The 20,398-nt window shown below is 40.5% G+C and overlaps 1 protein-coding gene across 4 annotated transcripts in view; it reads right to left on the bottom strand.

The window, feature by feature from the left end:
- SCAMP1 (secretory carrier membrane protein 1) overlaps nucleotides 1–20,398 on the bottom strand; it is a 149,757-nt gene that overhangs the window by 28,833 nt on the left and 100,526 nt on the right. For all 4 annotated transcript variants that reach the window (XM_043470729.1, XM_043470727.1, XM_043470728.1 and 1 more), the window contains one exon: nucleotides 18,782–18,899. In XM_043470729.1, coding sequence (XP_043326664.1) covers nucleotides 18,782–18,899 — 118 coding nt within the window. The remainder of the gene's footprint in view (nucleotides 1–18,781; nucleotides 18,900–20,398) is intronic.

The following is a 20,398-nucleotide window of genomic DNA, read 5'->3' as shown; positions in this document are numbered from 1 at the left end:
CATTTCATCCTCTGTCATCTCATTCTCCTCCCGCCTTCAATCCTTCCCAGCATCAGGGTCTTTTCCAATGAGTCAGTTCTTCGCATCACGTGGCCAAAATATTGGAGTTTCAGCTTCAGCATCAGTTCTTCCGATGAATATTCAGGACTGATCTCCTTTAGGATGGACTGGTCGGATCTCCTTGCAGTCCAAGGGACTCTCAAGAGTCTTCTCCAACACCACAGTTCAAAAGCCTCAATTCTTCGGCACTCAACTTTCTTTATAGTCCAACTCTCACTTCCATATATGACTACTGGAAAAATCACAGCTTTGACTAGACAGACCTTTGTTGGCAAAAAGCAGAGTGATCACACCATCTCTGCTTTTTAATAAGCTGTCAAGGTTGGTCATAACTTTTCTTGCAAGGAGCAAGGATCTTTTAATTTCATGGCTGCAGTCACCACCTGCAGTGAGTTTGGAGCCCCAAAAAATAAAGTCTCTCACTGTTTTCACTGTTTCCCCATCTATTTGCCATAAAGTGATGGGACCAGGTGCCATGATCTTAGTTTTCTGAATGTTGAGATTTAAGCCAGCTTTCTCGCTCTCCTCTTTCACTTTCATCAAGAGGCTCTTTAGTTCCTCTCTTCCTGCCATAAGGGTAGTGTCATCTGCATATCTAAGGTTATTGATATTTCTCCCAGCAATCTTGATTCCAGCTTGTGCTTCATCCAGTCTGGTATTTCTCATAATATACTCTGCATATAAGCTAAATAAGCAGGATGACAATATACAGACTTGACGTACTCCTTTCCAGATTTGGAACCAGTCTGTTGTTCCATGTCCAGTTCTAACTGTTGCTTCCTGACCAGCATACAGATTTCACAGGAGGCACCTCAGGTGGTCTGGTATTCCCATCTCCTGAAGAGTTTTCCACAGTTTGTTGTGATCCACACGGTCAAAGGCTTTGGCATAGTTAATAAAGGAGAAGTAGATGTTTTTCTGGAATTCTAGCTTTTTCAGTGATCCAACAGATGCTGGCAATTTGATCTCTGGTTCCTCTGCCTTTTCTAAATCCAGCTTGAACATCTGGAAGTTCATGGTTCATGAACTGTTGAAGCCTGGCTTGGAGAATTTTGAGCATTACTTTGCTAGCGTGTGAGAAGAGTGCAATTGTGCACTCGTCATTTGAGCATTCTTTGGGACTGCCTTTCTTAGGGACTGGAATGAAAACTGACCTTTTCCAGTCCTGTGGCCACTGCTGAGTTTTCCAAATTTACTGGCATCTTGAGTGCAACACTTTCACAGCATCATCTTTTAGGATTTGAAATAGCTCAACTGGAATTCTGTCACCTCCACTAGCTTAGTTCGTAGTAATGCTTCCTCAGGCCCACCTGACTTCGCATTCCAAGATGTCTGGCTCTAGGTCAGTGATCACACCATCATGGTTATCTGGGTCATTAAGATCTTTTTCATATAGTTCTTCTGTGTATTCTTTCCACCTCTTCTTAATATCTTCTGCTTTTGTTAGTATCATTTCTGTCCTTTATTGTGCCCATCTTTGCATGAAAAGTTCCCTTGGTATCTCTAATTTTCTTGAAGAGATCTCTAGTCTTTCCCATTCTGTTGTTTTCCTCTATTTCTTCACACTGATCACTGAGGAAGGCTTTCTTATATCTCCTTGCTGTTCTTTGGAACTCTGCATTCAATGTGGTATATCTTTCTTTTTCTCCTTTGCCTTTCGCTTCTCTTCTTTTCACAGCTGTTTGTAAGGCCTCCTCAGACAACCATTTGCCTTTTTGCATTTCTTTTTCTTGGGAATGGTCTTGATCACTGCCTCCTGAACAATGTCACAAACTTCTGTCCATAGTTCTTCAGGCGCTCTGACTATCAGATCTAATCCCTTGAATCTATTTATCAATTCACTGTAAAGTTGTAAGGGATTTTATTTAGGTCATACCTGAATGGTCTAGTGGTTTTCCCTACTTTCTTCAATTTAAGTCTAATTTTGACAATAAGGAGTTCATGATCTGAGCCAAGTCAGCTCCCGGATTGTTTCTGCTCACTGTATAGAGCTTCTCCATCTTTGGCTGCAAAGAATAATAATCAATCTGATTTTGGTATTAACCATCTGGTGATGTCCACGTGTAGAGTCTTCTCTTGTGTTGTTGGAACAGGGTATTTGTTATGATCACTGTGATCTTGGCAAAACTCTGCTAGCCTCTGCCCTGTTTCCTTCTGTACTCTAAGGCCAAATTTGCCAATTACTCCAGGCATTTCTTGACTTCCTACTTTTGCATTCCAGTCCCCTATAATGAAAAGGACATCTTTTTTGGGTGTTAGTTCTAGAAGATCTTGTAGATCTTCATAGAACCATTCAACTTCAGCTTCTTCGGCATTACTGGTCGGGGCATAGACTTGGATTACTTTGAATCTGAATGGTTTGCCTTGGAAACGAATCGAGATCATTCTGTCATTTTTGAGACCGCATCCAAGTACTGCATTTCAGACTCTTTTGTTGACTATGATGGTTACTCCACTTCTTCTAAGGGATTCTTGCCCACAGTAGTAAATATACTGGTCATCTGAGTTAAATTTACCCATTCCAGTCCACTTTAGTTTGCTGATTCCTAAAATGTCTACGTTCACTCTTGCCATCTCCTGTTTGACCACTTCCAATTTGCCTTGATTCATGGACCTAACATTCCAGGTGCCTATGCGATATTGCTCTTCACAGCATTGGACTTTACTTCCATCACCACACATCCACAACTGGGTTGTGTTGTTTTTGCTTTGGCTCTGTCTCTTCATTCTTTTTGGAGTGATTTCTCCACTGATCTCCAGTTGCATATTGGGCACCTACCAACCTGTGGAGTTCACCTTTAAGTATCCTATCTTTTTGCCTTTTTATACTGTTCATGGGGTTCTGAAGGCAAGAATACTGAAGTGGTTTGCCATTCCCTTCTCCAGTGGACCACGTTTTGTCAGAACTCTCCACCATGACCTGTCCATCTTGGGTGGCCCTAAATGGCATGGCTCATAGTTTCATTGAGTTAGACAAGGCTGTTGTCCATGTGATCAGACTGGTTAGTTTTCCATGACTGTGTTTTTCAGTCTGTCTGCTATGAAATTGCATTTAGAACCAAACCCCATACTCGCCAGAGGCTGAAGGCTCAGAAGGCTCAAACATACCTTGTGTGCACCAGGACCCAGAGACCCCACAGAGACTGAGACAGAACTGTGTCTGGGTGTCTCCTGAGGAGGTATAAGTTAGCAGTGGACTGCTGCGGGGGCAGGGGCTCTGGGTGCAGTAGACCTGGGTATGGCATAAGCCCTCTTGGAGAAGGTCGCCATTAACCCACCATGGAGCCACCGGAATTTACAGAGAACTGGGGAAACAGACTCTTGGAGGGCACAAACACAACCCTGTGTGCACCAGGACCCAGGAGGAAGGAGCAGTGACCCCACGAGAGACTGACCCAGACTTTCCCGTGAGGGTCCAGGAGTCTCCGGCAGAGGCGTGGGTTGGTGGTGGCCTGCTGCGGGGTTGGCGGCACTGAGGGTAGCAGTGTGTGCCTGGGGCCTTTTGAAGGAGGTTATCTTCATTACCTCCACCATAGTTTGGCCTCAGGTCAAGTAACAGGGAAGGAACACAGCCCCTCCCTTTGACAGAAAACTGATTAAAGATTTATTGAGCATGGCCCCACCCATCAGAACAAGACCCAGTTTCCCTCTCAGTCAGTCACTCCCATCAGGAAGCTTCCATAAGCCTCTTATCCTTCTCCATCAGAGGGCAGACAGACTGAAAACCACAATCACAGAAAACTAATCAATCCTTCAAGTTAGGCTTCAACAGTACATGAACTGAAAACTTCCAGATGTACAAGCTGGATTTAGAAAAGGCAGAGGAACCAGAGATCAAATTGCCAACATTTGTTGGATAATAGAAAAAGCAAGAGAATTCCAGAAAAACATCTACTTCTGCTTTATTGACTACAGTAAAGCCTTTGACTGTATGGAATGCAACAAACTGTGAAAAATTCTTTGAGAGATTGGAATACCAGATGACCTTACCTGCCTCCTGAGAAAACTAAATGCAGATCAAGAAGCAACAGTTAAAACCAAACATGGAACAACAGACTGGTTCAAAATTAGGAAATAAGTGTGTCAAGGCTGTATATTGTAAGCCCATTTATTTAACTTATATGCAGAGTACATCATGCAAAATGCCGGGCTGGATGAATCACAAGCTGAAATCAAGATTGTCAGGAGAAATATCAATAACCTCAGACATGCGGATGACACCACTCTTATGGCAGAAACTGAAGAGGAACTAAAGAGTCTCTTAATGAGAATGAAAGAGGAGAGTGAAAATGCTGGCTTAAAATTCAACATTCAAAAAACTAAGATCATGGCATCCAGTTCCATCACTTCATGGCAAATAGATGGGGAAACAATGGAAACAGTGACAGACTATACTTTCTTGGGCTCCAAAATCCCTGTGGACTGTGACTGTAGTCATAAAATTCAAAGATGCTTGCTCCTTGGAAGCAAAGTTAAGACAAACCTAGATAAAAAGCAGAGACATTACTTCTCCAGCAAAGGTATATACAGTCAAAGCTATGGTTTTTCCAGTAGTCATGTACATATGTGCAAGTTGGACCATAAAGAAGGCTAAGCACAGAAGAATTGATGCTTTTGAACTGTGGTGTTGGAGAAGACTCTTGAGAGTCCCCTGGACAGCAAGGAGATCCAACCAGTCCATCCTAAAGGAGATCAGTCCTGAATATTCACTGGAAAGACTAATGCTGAAGCTGAAGCTTCAATACTTTGGCCACATGATGCAAAGAACTGACTCACTGAAAAAGACCCTGATGCTGGGAAAGACTGAAGGTGGGAGGAGAAGGGGACAACAGAGGATGAGATGGTTGGACGGCATCACTGACTCAATGGACATGAGTTTGAGCTAACTCCAGGAGATAGGGAAGGACAAGGAAGTCTGGCATGCTGCGGTCCATGAGGTCACAAAGAGTCAGATAGGACTGAGCAACTGAACAACAAAAAATATAACAGGAGACATTCTGACTTAAATACATTAACTTACTACCCTAGACAATGCCAAGAAAATAATACCTTACCTATTTCTATGTTGGCTACATATACACCACTGACCCTATATATCAAATTGTATCATTTTATCATTTAATGTACCACGCAATGTGTATATCCTTAAAGATACTTCTGCTATTCACTCTGTACACTATTTAACATTTTGTGTATAGTCAGGTCTTAAAGGATTTAAGAAGAAATACTGAGAACTATCTGTCCATACTGATTCATCACTCAAATCTTAGATTCTTACAAGCAGGGTTCAAAAATACTCTATTAGCATCTCTTTCTAAGATGCATAAACTATGAAGCACATCAATTCATAACATCAGCCACTCAATCTAATACAAATTTGAGAAAGGAAATAACAACATATTAAGACAAATATTTATTTATGACATGCCTACAAAGTTGGGGGGAAGAAAGATGAGACAGAAAAGTGAACTTGTAATTACAATGCCTTGTGATTAAGACCTAAATTAGAAGCCTGACTAGAATGTCATCAAAGCAGGTTTGGAGGATGGGGGCAATGCACCCAAGTCAGCCCCTTCTCCAAGCTCAAATACACAGGAACTGGTAATTGTGGATAAGTGCAGAGTGAGGGAAAGAAGGAGTCAAATACTTTCAAGTTAAGCTTAGATACTGAGAAATCATTTCAACAGAATAGAGAGGATAGGTTGTTTTAGTAGGGGGAGCAGACACTGAGTTCTAAGCATTCATCCATTGCACAAATGTTTATTGAATACCTACCATAAGACTGCCATGGCAGACAGGTGAAAAGTTGGTTGGAAGCTAGACAGAAATGGACTGGAGACAGGGACTTGGAAACCAATGGCACATAAATGGTACCCACAACTCTGACATCATCTAACTGTGCATGATGAGAACACATAAAGCAGAAACAAAAGAAAATCAAGTACCAAAGCCTGTTAAGGCACCTATATTTAAGACATACTCATAACAAGAAGAAATGATTAACAGAGGAATGAGAAAAACCAGGGATCTTTTCACAGATGCCAAGGGAAGAAAGCAGTCAGGGAATGAAGAGCTGTTAGGAGAATAAAGGGGTAAAAGCCCCCAGTTCTTCTGATACAGTAGTGGAAGCAAATGCCATATTACTATGGATCAAATTACTAAAAGGTCAGGGATAAAAAGCACTGACAAATACCTACATGGTTGAATCTTAAAATTCTTTTAGTACCAAGGCAGTATCATAAATATGGCACTATTTTTATTCCTTTCCAAACCAAGTTTTTTTATAAAAAATAAATGTACAGCTAAATTACTACACCTATGTTCAAGAAATTTATCTCATGAGTACATATAATTACATACTATAAATGTATTACAGAAATCTAATAAACCTTTTTTACTTATCTGTCTTTCCACTTTCCCTTGCCCACCCCCCCTCAATTTATGGGCATGTAATTAACAAACATTTGCTCTAACTTGTTTATTCCTTTTTCAAATTTATATTAAATTGAGCGGCTGATATTATATCCTAGTGGACTTTATGGTTTAATTACTTAAAATGTAACTAAAGCCCCACAGAGCAGAGAGGGAAAACAGAGGTAGGAATAACACATGTCTCAATGGTCTCTATCTGTACAGACCCAGAGAGCCACCTAGAGGGAAAGCAGTACCTATGTATCAGTGCACAATGCTCAAGCACTGCATTAAGTCCACGATATCCATGTGAAAGCAGTGATTTTTCATTTCAGTGTCCCATCAAGGTGATGGGCTACTTACACGGTTCAACATCTCAAAAAGCTTACCATTTCCCTGTTATGGTTCAGTGATACCTATTAATAATATACTCCTTAAGAAATCAGGAATACAGTTTTAAGATAAGGCAATGTAATTAAAAACAAAAACTGAACACCTGAAATACTTGCTATTTCTCCTGCTTGAGAACTGCACTAACCTACATATTTAGTCCTAGGAGTACCACAGAAAAGACACTAGATTTTATATCTACTGATTCCACTTCTTTCTACAGGGCTGGACACCACTCAAAACCTCAAGTTTACTTCTATTACAACAAAGAATACTTCCTATCTCTCAGAGTTTTCCTGAGGATCAAAGGAGAACATGGTAGACTAGTAAAACTCAAAATAAACTTTAAAATGTCTGCCAAAGTGTCACATTCATGCTAAGTCACTTCAGTCGTGTCCGACTCTTTTTGACCCTATGGACTGTAGCCTGCCAAGCTCCTCTCTCTGTTCATGGGATTCTCTGGAGTGGGTTGCCATGCCCTCCTCCAGGGGATCTTCCCGACCCAGGGATCAAACTCGTGTCTCTTACGTCTCCTGCATTGGCAGGTGTGTTCTTTACCACTAGTGCCGCCTGGGAAGTCCAGCATGTGAGACACAACTCCAGAAAGAATTCTGCATCCTTCATTTATCTTCAAAAATATCTTAGTGTACAATGTGGTTGAATGACACACAAAATATTATATACTGTGCAAATTTTAAAAATCATAGTACTTTATTTAAACAAAACAATCCACATGTATTATTTCCATTAAAGCTTCTGGAACACCATGTCAAGAAACTATCTTCTTAGGTGGCAGAGAAGGAAAATGCTGAGCTCGTCTTCTCCCACAGGCGAACCCAACTTAGAGCTACTTACAGACCAACTATTAATGAGAAATACCTGAAGACTAGCAGAAAAGATCTACTAAAACTAAAGATATAAAGAAGGAAGCAAATGAAGATGGGTAATAGAGGCACAGATGTAATACGGTCAAGACCTAAAACCCTGGGTGGGTGACCTGTAAATGGGAGGATAATTAGAATCACAGAGATTCTCCCTGAGAAGTGAGGTGGTCAAGTCCCACACTGGGTTCCTGAACAGGGAAGGTAAGCCCCCAGAACATGTGGCTTTGGGGGCCAGTAAGCCGTGCTTTCTGAAGGGCCAGAGGGCTGGAGGAAACAGAGTTGTTGTTGTTGTTTTCAGTCATTAAGTCGTGTCCGACTCTTTGCACCCCCATGGACTGCAGCACACCAGACTTCCCTGTCCTTCACTATCCTATCTTCTGGAATTTGCTCAAATTCAGGTCCACCAAATCACTGATGTTATCTAACTATCTCATCCTCTGCCACTCCCTTCTTCTTTTGCCTTCAATCTTTCCAAGCATTTTCCAACTCATTTTTCCAATGAGTCAGCTCTTTGCATCAGGTGGCCAAGGTACTGGAGCTTCAGCTTCAGGATCAGTCATTCCAATGAATATGCAGGGTTGATTTCCTTTAGGATTGATTGGTTTCCTCTCCTGGCTGTCCAAGGGACTCTCAAGAGTCTTCTCCAGCACCACAATTTGAAAGCATCAATTCTTCGGTGCGTAGCCTTCTTTATGGCCCAACTCTCACATGTATACATGACTACTGGAAAAACTTTGACTAAACGGACCTTTGTCAGCAAAGTAATGTCTCTGCTTTTTAATAAGCTGTCTAGGTTGGTCATAGATTTTCTTCGAAGGAGTAAGCGTCTAAATTTCACAGCTGAAGTCACCATCTGCAGTGATTTGGGAGTTTAAGAAAACAAAATCTGTTACACCTTTCACTTTTCCCCCTTCTATTTGCCATGAAGTGATGGGACTGGATGCCATGATCTTAGTTTTCTGAATGTTGAATTTTAAGCCAGCCTTTTCACTCTCCTCTATCATCCTCATTAAGAGGCTCTTTAGTTCCCATTCACTTTCTGCCTTTAGAGTAGTATCATCTGCGTATCTGAGGTTGTTGATAGCTCTCCCAGCAAAGAGACTTCGCTCTTAAAGGGCTCACACAAAATGCCACCTGGTTTGAGACCCAAGGCAGAAGCAGTAATTTGACAAAAGCCTGGGTGGGACCCACTTGGAGAGCCTCCTGGAGACACAGGAGGCAACTAGAACTCACCTTGGGGACACAGATTCTGGTGGCAGCCAATTTGGGGAACTTGTGCCACCACAAGGACACTGGTAATAGGAAATGCCAGTTTGGAATCCTCCTTCTTGCTTATCAGGGCTGGGACCTGACCCCACCCACAACCTGTCAGCACCAGAACGAGGGCATCTCAGGCCAAGCTTCTAAAAGGTGGACACAGCCTAAGGCAACACCAGGCCAGAAGCCATAGACTCCTCTGAGCCCCCAGCTAACTCAGGACCCAGCCCTGCAAACCACTGGTTGACATCAATCCCCAGATCTCCACAGCCATGCAGTCAAAGACCCCAGAACTTGAGTCCATCCTCCACTGACACACCGCTAGCTCTGAGACCCCCTGTATCTGGCCCCATCCACAAACAGGCTGGCTCTAGGCTTCGGATGCCCTTGTTCTGCAATCAAAGACCTAGGACCCACCTACATTCACCAGGGGGCCGGCAGCAGCCCCAAGACTCAGACTCATGCAGCAAAAGGCAGTCACCAGGCCTGGGACTCCTTGGGCCCCAATCCTACCCAAAAGAGGGCCAACACCAGCTTCCAAACACGATGCACCTGGCAAACAGTTATGTCAGAAACCGGCCCCACCCACCAGAAGGCCATGGGATCTCGGACACCCAGCATACAAACCAGCCACCATGACGCACAACCTACCCAACAGAGAGCCAGCATGAGCCCCGGGACCCTCGGGGCTTTGTAATCAGCCACCACGGGACACAGCCTGGCCCACCAGTGGCTGACAGTGTCCACACAAGGCAAGGCAGAGCACCAACCAGCCTGGGGCCGGCACGTCTACCAGACCGCCCACAGCAGCCGGTATACAACTGCTGGGCCCACCTACACAGAGGGCAACCCCAGATCATATAGCTCTGGTGGTCAGAGGGGACTGCACTGCTGGGACATGTAGGATGGTTCCTACATAGCACCACTTCTCTAAGATCAGGAAATGTAACAAACCTACCAAATATAGAGAAACGAAGACAGTACATTAGCCAAAATGAGGTAATGGAGGAATACGTTTCAACAATATCATAAAACCGCAAAGGAAGAAGTAAGTAAAGTGGAGAAAGGCAATCTGCACAAAAAATAATTTAAGGTAATGATCATAATAAAGAATGCAGGGCAGTGATAAGATTAACAAAGAGTTAGAAAATACAAAGATAATCAAGCAGAGCTGGAGACACAGTAACTGAAATGAAAACTACACTACAAGGACTCAATAGTAGGTTAGATGATAAGGGTAGCAAATCAGAGAACATGAAGAGAGAGCAGTGGAATCACTCAAACTGAACAGAAAAAAAAAAAAGAATTTTAAAAAATGAGGACAGTTAAAAGACCTTGAAATCAACACCAAACGTACTAACATTCACTTCATAGAGGTCCCTTTCACAGAAGGAAAAAAGAAAAAGGGGGCAGAGAACTTATGTGAAGACATAATAGCTGAAAACTTCCCTTCTCTGGGGAAGGAAACAGACATCTAGGTCAAGGAAGTACAGAGAGCCCCAAAGAGGACCAACCTAAAGAGGACTAGGAAGACACACTGCAATTAAAATAGCAAAAGTCAAGATAAAACAGAGTACTAAAAGCAGCAAGGGAAAAGAAACAAGTTACACACAAGGAAACTCCCTCATGACCATCAACTTACTTTTAAGAGAAACTACAGGCTGTAGGGAATAGCACAACATATTTACAGTGATGAATGGGACAAACATGCAACGAGGACTGCTCCCCAAGGTTCTCCTCCCCGTTTGAAGGAGAGACCAAAAGTCTTACAGGCACGCAAAAGCTAAAAGAATGCAACACCACAAAACCAAATTTATAAGAAATGTTAGAGACTTGTCAAAGCAGAAAAGGCCACTACTAGAAATATGAAAATTACAAAAGGAAAAATCTCACTGGCAAAGACAAGCATAAAGGTAGTAAATTAACCACTTACACAGCCAGTAAAGCTTAAAAGACAAAAGCAGAAAAATTATCTATATCCACAATCATTAGCTAAGGAATACACGAAAGAAGATGTAAAATATGATGTAAATGTGATGGACTGGGAGAGTAAAATTTCAGAGTTGTTAAAATGTGTTCAAACTTACATAGATTGCTATATACAAACTTCATAGTAACAACAAACCAAGTGTGTAATTGATACACACATGCAAGAGAGAAAGGAATTCAAACATAAACTAAAGAGAGTCGTCAAATCACAAAGGAAGAGAGCAAAGGAAAGAAATAAAAGTAAACTACAAAAATTATTCAGAAAAACAATGAACACAATGCCAATAAGAACACACCTATCAGTAATTATTTTAAACATAAATAGACTAAATGGTCCAATCGAAAGACAGAGCAGCTGACTGAATAAAAAGTAAGACTCATATATATTCCGTCTACAAGAGATTCACTTTAGACCTAAAGTAACACACATGGACTGAAAGTGAGGAGATAGATAAAGGTATTCCCTGCAAAGAAAAGTGGAAAAGATGGAGGAGCAATACTTGTATCAGACAGAACAGATGTTAAAACAAACAGTAACAAAAGACAAAAAAGGACATTACATAATGATCAAGAGTTCAATCCAAAAACAGATATAACAGTTGTAAATATATATGCACCCAACACAGGAGCCTAAATATGCAAAAGTACATATAGCACTAACACACATAAAGAGAAATTTGACATCAACCCAATACTAGGAGCAAACTTTAACACCCTACTTAACAGCAATGGACAGAAAATCAGTAAGGTAACACTGGCCTTAACACAATAGACCAAATGAAGTTAATAAATATAGAAAGGATTCTATCCAAAGTAGCAGAATTACATTCTTTTCAAATGCACTAGGAACACTCCCCAGGATAGTTCACATGTTAGGCTATAAAGCAAGTCACAATAAACTTAAGAAAGCTGGAATCATATCAAGCATCTTTTCTGACCACAATGCTGTAAGACTAGAACTACAAGGATAAAATGCAAAAAATCACAAACACATGGAGACTAAATAATATGCTCCTAAACAAACAATGGGTCACCAAAGAAATCAAAGAGGAAATTAAAAAAACACTTGAAGAAATAGGAAACCACTATGATTCAAAATTTATAGGAAGCAGCAAAAGAAGTTTTGAAGAGTGAAGTTTATAGTGATATAAGTCTTATAAGATAAGAAAACTGGCAATATCAAGGGAATATTTCATGCAAGGATGGCACAATAAAGGGCAGAAAGAGTAAGGACCTAACAGAAGCAGAAGAGAATAAGAAGGGGTGGCAAGAATACACAAAAGAACTGTACAAAACCGTACAAAAAAGGTCTTATTGACACAGATAATCACAGTGGTGTGGTCACTCACCTAGAGCCAGACATCCTGGAATGCGAAGTCAAGAGGGCCTTAGGAAGCATTACCACGAACAAAGCTGGTGGAGGTAATGGAATTCCAGTTGAGCTATTTCAAATCCTAAAAGACGATGCTGTGAAAGTGCTGCACTCAATATGCCAGTAAATTTGGAAAACTCAGCAGTGGCCACAGGACTGGAAATGGTCAGTTTTCATTCCAATCCCAAAGAAGGGCAATGCCAGAGAATGTATAAACTACCATACAGTTGCTCTCATTTCACATGCTAGCAAGGTCATGCTCAAAATCCTTCAAAATCCTTCAAGCTAGGCTTCAGCAGAATGTGAATTGAGAACTTCCAGATGTTCAAGCTGGATTTAGAAAAAGCAGAGGACCCAAAGATCAAGTTGCCAACATTCGTTGGATCATAGAAAAAGCAAGAGAATTCCAGAAAAACATCTACTTCTACGTTATTGACAACACTAAAGCCTTTGAGTGTGTGGGTCACAATAAACTGGAAAATTCTTTAAGAAATGGGAATACCAGACCACCTTGTCTCCTGAGAAACCTGTAAGTGGCTCAAGAAGCAACAGTTAGAACAGGTCATGGTTCCAAACTGGGAAAGGAATATCACAAAGATATATATTTCACCCTGTTCATTTAACTTATATGCAGAGTTAAGTTCAGTTGCTCAGTCGTGTCTGACTCTTTGCAACCCCATGGTTTCCCTGTCCATCACCAGTCCCCGGAGCTTGCTCAAACTCATGTCCATCAAGTCGGTGATGCCACCCAGCCAACTCATCCTTTGTCGTCCCCTTCTCCTCCTCCCTTCAATCTTTCCCAGCATCAGGGTCTTTTCCAATGAGTCAATTCTTCGCGTCAGGTGACCAAAGTATTGGAGCTTCAGCTTCAGCATCATACTTTCCAATGAATATTCAGGACTGATCTCCTTTAGGATGGACTGGTTGGATCTCCTTGCAGTCCAAGGGACTCTCGAGAGCCTTCTCCAACACCACAGTTCAAAGCATCAGTTCTTCAGTGCTCATATATGCACAGTACATCATGCAAAATACAAGGCTAGACGATTCATAAGATAAAATCAAGGTTGCCGGGAGAAATATCAACAACCTCGGATATGCAGATATTACCACTCTAATGGCAGAAAGTGAAGAGGAACAAAAGAGCCTCTTGATGATAGTGTAAAGAGGCAAGTGAAAAACCTGGCTTGAAACTTAACATTCAAAAAACTAAGATCATGGCATCCAGAACCAACACTTCGTGGCAAACAGACGGGGGGGAAAGTGGAAGCAGTGACAGATTTTATTTTCTTGGACTCTAAAATCACTGCAGATGGTGACTGCTATGGCAAACCTAGACAGCTTATTAGAAAGCAGAAACACCTCTTTGCTGACAAAGGTCCCTATAGTCAAAGCTATGGTTTTTTCAGTAGTCAGATACAGATGTGAGTTCGACCATAAAGAAGGCTGGGCACCGGAGAATTGATGCTTTCAAACTGTGTTGCTGGAGAAGGCTCTTGAGATTCCCTTGGACTAAAAGGAGATCAAACCAGTCAACCGTAAAGGAAATCAACCCTGAATATTCATTGGAAGGACGGATGCTGAAGCTAAAGCTCTGATACTTCAGCCACCTGATGCAGAGCTGACTCATTGAAAAAGACCCTGATGCTGGGAAAAGCTGAAGGCAGAAGGAAAAGGGGGTGGCAGAGGATGAGATGGTTAGATCACACCACTGACTCAATGGACATGAATTTGAGCATACTCCAGGAGATAGTGGAGGACAGAGGAGACTGGTGTGCTGCAGTCAATGGGGTCGCAAAGAGCTGGCACAACTTAGTAACAATAAAAAACAGAAAATAAAAGAGTACTTGCAAAACAGACATTTTTGTATAGAAAAAAATTAAATGCTTTAAAAAATTTATTTTTTAAAGAAATGAAAATAACCTTTTCTAAAATTCTTTTGAAGTTCAAAAAGTCATTATTAACAATCATTTTATTAACATGGATGAGGTATATTAACAATTGAAGAAATAACCATTCAAAACTAGGGCCCAAAGGAAATACAAATTATGTTTTATGTATTTATCTCTTCCACACTAAGTTATTCTAGCTTTTCTATCAATTAAAGGACAGGGGAAATTTTGTATTCCCTTAATATACAATCTCCTATGACTCATCCATTTGTTATCTGACCCATAACTAGTATTTAATTCTTTGACTAGTCTACTCTAAAAACATGAGCCTATAAAAAAATACTGCTTGGGAATAACCTAAAAGAAACTGTTCCCTTATCTATAAAGAGGTACAAGAGAAGATATTCTTGCATTTCAATTATTTTATATTAGATTAAAAGATGACACTAAGGGAAAACAAAGATACCACAGTGCTCATATTTGGCACTTGAGACACCAGTGATTAGCTAACTCCAAATTATGTGAGACTTCAGAATGCCAACAAAAGTTATCAAAATTGTATTCATTGTCAATGAAATGAAAATATACCACAGATCATGGTTCAGCTGATGCTGGAGACACAGAATAGCCTAATAAAAAGAAATTAACTCTTCTAGAGCCAAAACTGTGCATAGATAACTTTTAGAGGGCATTAACTGCTTATGAAAAGCCTGACCCCTAGTGGTTATAAACTATGGCCACAGACCCCCTCAAAGGACTTTTTTCTTTTAAAAGATACAGTGTGGGGAATGCAGTCAATAATATACTGCTTTGTATCATGACAGATGGTAGACTTCTTGCAGTGATCATTTTGACACATACAGAAATACTGGATCACCATGTTGTGCACCAGAAACGAACACAGTGTTGCAGGACAAGTATACTTCAAAAACAAACTCACTCATAGAAAAAGATACCAAATTTGAGGTTACACGGGTTGGGGGGGGGGGGGGCAGGCGAAGGGGAACTGGATGATTCAATTCCCCCTTCAAAAGGTACCAATTTCAACTTATAACATATGTAAGTACTAGAGATGTAATGTACAACATGGTAAGTATAATGAGCAGAAAAGTAGTACATCAAGGCTGTACATTGTCACCCTGCTTATTTAACTTATATGCAGAGTACATCATGAGAAACGCTGGGCTGGAAGAAGCATAAGCTGGAATCAAGATTGCCAGGAGAAATATCAATAACCTCAGAAATGCAGACGACACCACCCTTGTGGCAGAAAGTGAAGAACTAAAGAGCCTCTTGATGAAAGTGAAAGAGGAGAGCGAAAAAGTTGGCTTAAAGCTCAACATTCAGAAAACTAAGATCATGGCATCCAGTCCCATCACTTCATAGGAAATAGATGGGGAAACAGTGGAAAAAGTGTCAGACTTTATTTTGGGGGGCTCCAAAATCACCTCAGATGGTGACTGCAGCCATGAAATGAAAAGACTCCTACTCCTTGGAAGGAAAGCTATGACCAACCTAGACAGCATATTAAAAAGCAGAGACAATACTTTGCCAACAAAGGTCCATCTAGTCAAGGCTATGACTTTTCCAGTGGTCATGTACGGATGTGAGAGTTGGACTGTGAAGAAAGCTGAGCACGAAAAAATTGATGCTTTTGAACTGTGGTGTTGGAGAAGACTCCTGAGAGTCCCTTGGACTGCAAGGAGATCCAACCAGTCCATCCTAAAGGAGATCAGTCCTGGGTGTTCATTGGAAGGACTGATGTTGAAGCTGAAACTCCAGTACTTTGGCCACCTGATGTGAAGAGCTGACTCATTGGAAAAGACCCTGATGCTGGGAGGGATTGGGGGCAGGAGGAGAAGGGGACGACAGAAGATGAGATGGCTGGATGGCATCACCGACTTGATGGACATGAGTTTGAGGAAACTCCGGGAGTTGGTGATGGACAGGGAGGCCTCGCGTGCTACGATTCATGGGGTCGCAAAGAGTGGGACACAACTGAGTGACTGAACTGAACTGAACTGTGAGACAATGACACCAATCAACCAGAGCAGGTCAACAGTCACCTGAAGATGCCACTAAATGGCTGGGTAAAGTACTGTCTTTCAACTCCAAGATTCTAATCCATTCAGGTGGGGAAGAGCCTGAAACGATGCGGAAGGCTGAAATCCCCAAGGGAAAAAAGACTGCACAGCAAAAGCACAGAGCAGGGAACTGAGCGCACTGAAGATGACTTTTACTGTGAGCTGAAGAAAGAAATGAAGGAGGAAGACTAGTCTCAGAGGCAGGAGAATCAGGACATCATTAAGAAGGCTGAGGAAGAAGGCCACCTGCAACACAGAAGGCTTCCGAGTCCAAGGAGGAGGAAAATGGAATGAGTAACTTCAGAAAGCAGTTTCAATAGTTATGCATATGTATGTCTAAAAGGAAGTAAAAGCTTTTAAGAGAGAAAAAATGTAGGAAAATATGGACAGGAAGAATATAGCCTAAGTTTCACAGTTTTGAGAAGGATTAAAGGAAAACATACAAGCCAAATATTTCAAGAATGCAGTTTTCCTAAATATAAGCTACAGTTATTTCTATGCAATCCTTGTACATATTCCAAATTACTAGACAGCAAATTAAAGGGAAAAAATGTTATTTTAATGTGAGACACATCAAAAAGTATCATTTTAAAACATAGGTGTCATTCACAAGGTTTCTATATCATGTTAGAACATGTGGAATCTAGGAAAATGGTACAGATGAGCCAATTTCCAGGGTGGGAACAGAGATGCAGACATAGAGAAGGGACATGTGGACACAGCGAGGGAAGGGGAGGGTGGGACAAATTGGGAAACTGGGATTGACATGCATACACTACCAGGTGTAAAACACATAGCTAGTGGGAAGCTGGTGTATCGCACAGGGAGCTCAGCCTGGCACTCTGTGATGACCTAGAGGGGTGGGAGGAAGGTCCAGGAGTGAGGGGATCTATGTATACACAGAGCTGATTCACGTCGCTGTACACCAGAAACTAACACACACTGCAAAGCAACTATACACCAATAAAAAATTAAAATATACATTAGTATATATATAATGTATTAGATAATATAATAATACAGCAAGGAGATCCAACCAGTCCATCCTAACAGAAATCAGTCCTGAATATTCATTGGAAGGACTGATGCTAAAGCTGAAACTCCAATACTTTGGCCACCTGATGTGAAGAACTGACTCACTGGAAAAGACCCTCACGCTGGGAAAGATGGAAGGTAGGAGGAGAAGGGGATGACAGAGGATGATATGGTTGGATGGCATCACCGACTCAATGGACATGAGTTTGAGCGAACTCCAGGAGTTCGTGACTGACACGGAAGCCTGGCGAGCTGCAGTCCATGGGGTCGCAGAGAGTCGTACACGACTAAGCGACTGAACTGAACTGAATTACATACCTAAAACACAGTAAAACTTCATATAAAATAAAAATATTTATTTTTTCCCCTACCCTATGTAATCATTTTTAAAGGCAATGAAAACAGCCATGGGAATTCTATAGGAAGAAACAGTCATCCTTCAGTATTTGTAGGGTATTGGTTCCATGATACCCCTTACCCTCACACCCAAGGGTACCAAAATCTGAGGATGTTCTCGAGTCTCCTATATGAAGTGGGGCAGCATTTGCATATAACCTATGCACATCCTCCCTGTATGTATACTCGAAATCATCTCTGGATTACTTATACAATATAATACAATGTAAATAGTTATTAAATCAATTAGGTAGTTTCTAAATAGTTGACGATGTGGAGCAAACTCAAGTTTTGCTTTTTGGAACTTCCTGGAATTTTTTTCTCTATTATTTTCAATTCACAGTACTCAAATTAGAGGATGTGGAACCTGTGGATATAGAAGGCCAACTGTATAGCTAATTGGGATTTTTACTAAAACCAAAATTCAATCTGTATTACAGCCTGAATCTGTTACCAGCTCACTTTATACTCTTAGATAAAATAATTTAGTGTTTTCAAATTTTAAATACAAATAAAACGTATGCACTACACACAGAATGGTTACTTCTATTTATTAATTGAGCTACTATGCCATATTCAAAAAAAGAAATCAGAATATACAGAAGGATAACAAGTTTTAAAAATGAGGTTGATTCTTCAATAAAAGAAGGCTTCAGTTAATAAAATTTTAAAATACTCCTTTTTTACAGAAGTTTAAAATGTGACACAATTTTCTAAAATTTATCTATGCATAACCTTTTTTTTTTGGCCTCACCATTCAGCATATAGGATCTTCCTCAGCCAGGGATTGAACCCATGCCCCCTGCACTGGGAGCACAGAGTCTTAACCACTGGACCACCAGGGAAGCCCATTCTATACAGAGCTTTTAATTGTGAAAAGTAATCTTCAGAGAGCAAACTTGCATAAGAACAACAATAAAATGACTTGAGGTTATACTAAATCAACAAGATCGGAAAATGAGAACTGAATATCAGGTTCACTAAAAAAATTTAAAGACACAAAATTTCACTTACCTTTTTAAACATAACTAGTGAGATGACTGCTGATGCTGTGAAAAGTGCTGCTATAATTATCATCATGATTCCAACAGGAATACTTTTGTTGAGACCAGTAAGGGATGAAATCCAACCACTATGAAATTTTTAAAAAGCATAATTAGGCAAATAAGTTCACACACAATTTTAAAAACAATCACATAATAACTAACATATATTCAGCACTTATGAGCCAGGCAACATTTTAGTTTTTTGTATGCACTAACTCATTTAATTCTCACAATAGCCCCCTATGATATATGTTATATTTAATCCCTATTTCACAGATGAGAAACTGAGTCTCCAAGATTATTCAGTGACTTGCCCAAGGTCACACAGCTAATAAAAACAGCACAGTCTGAATTCAAACCTAAGCACCAAAATCCAGAGCCTTAAATATGAACACAAGATTTTACATTTTTTAAACCTGAGTTCATTATTATTTTTTTAAAGTTTATTTTAAATTTTGTTTAATTATATAAGAAAATATTTGAGAACCACATATTCAACAAAGAGCTAGTATCCAAAATATATAAAGAACCTTCATATCTCAACCTTAAAAGTAAATCTTTAAAATTAAAAAAACTTCCATTAGAAAGTGGACAAAGACATGAAGAGACAGTTCACCAAGAGGATATAAAGATGGCAAACAAGCACAAAAAAAGATAAAACACCTTAGAACATTAGAGAAGTAAATACTAAAACCACAGTGTGACATCACTACACAGCCATCAGAATGGCTTGAAAAAAAAAATCAGTGACAACACCAGAGTCTGGTGAAGATGTGGAGCTGAAGCACTCATACACTGTTGTTGGAACTGTAAAATGGTGCAGCTTTTCTGGTGAACACTGTCTGGAAAATAGTTTTTTAAAAACACCAAACAGGGAATTCCCTGGCAGTCCAGTGGTTAGGACTCTGCACTCTGACGGGTTCAATCCCTTGTTAGAGGACAGCCCCAGGTGGGGGGAAATCATTTTAAAATAAATAAATAAAAATAAAAAACATGCAACTTCCATATGAACCAGCAATTACACTCTTCTTGGGTGCTTATCACAGAAAAATGAAAATTTATGTTCACACAAAAACTTGTTCATGAATGTTTATAGCAGAATAGCCCCAAACTGGGAACAACCCGAGGTCCTTCAACTGGTGAGTGGTTAAACAAACTGTGGTCTATCCACACCATAAGCTGCTCAGCAATGAAGAGGGATAACTACTCACAGACACGACGACCGGGGTGAATCTCCAGAGTATCATGTTTAGTGAAAAAAGCTAAAGGCTACGGACTGTATGACTCCATTTATATAACATAACTGAGGGGACAAGCAGATCAGAACTGCTAGGGTTAAGGACGGAAGTGAGTATGGCAATAAACAGCAGAATAAAGGATCTTTTGGTGATGAAAATATCTTGTCTTTACTGTATCAATGTCAAGATCTTGATTTTGATACTATACCATAGTTTTACAGTATGTTACCACTGGGGAAAACTAAACAAAGGATACTTGGGGATCTCTCATTACTTCTTTTTTTTTTTTTTATTAGTTGGAGGCTAATTACTTCACAACATTTCAGTGGGTTTTGTCATACATTGAT

Source organism: Cervus canadensis, chromosome 6 (assembly GCF_019320065.1).
Source record: "Cervus canadensis isolate Bull #8, Minnesota chromosome 6, ASM1932006v1, whole genome shotgun sequence".
Taxonomy (NCBI): Eukaryota; Metazoa; Chordata; class Mammalia; order Artiodactyla; family Cervidae; genus Cervus; species Cervus canadensis.
This window is presented reverse-complemented; position numbering and strand designations above follow the sequence as displayed.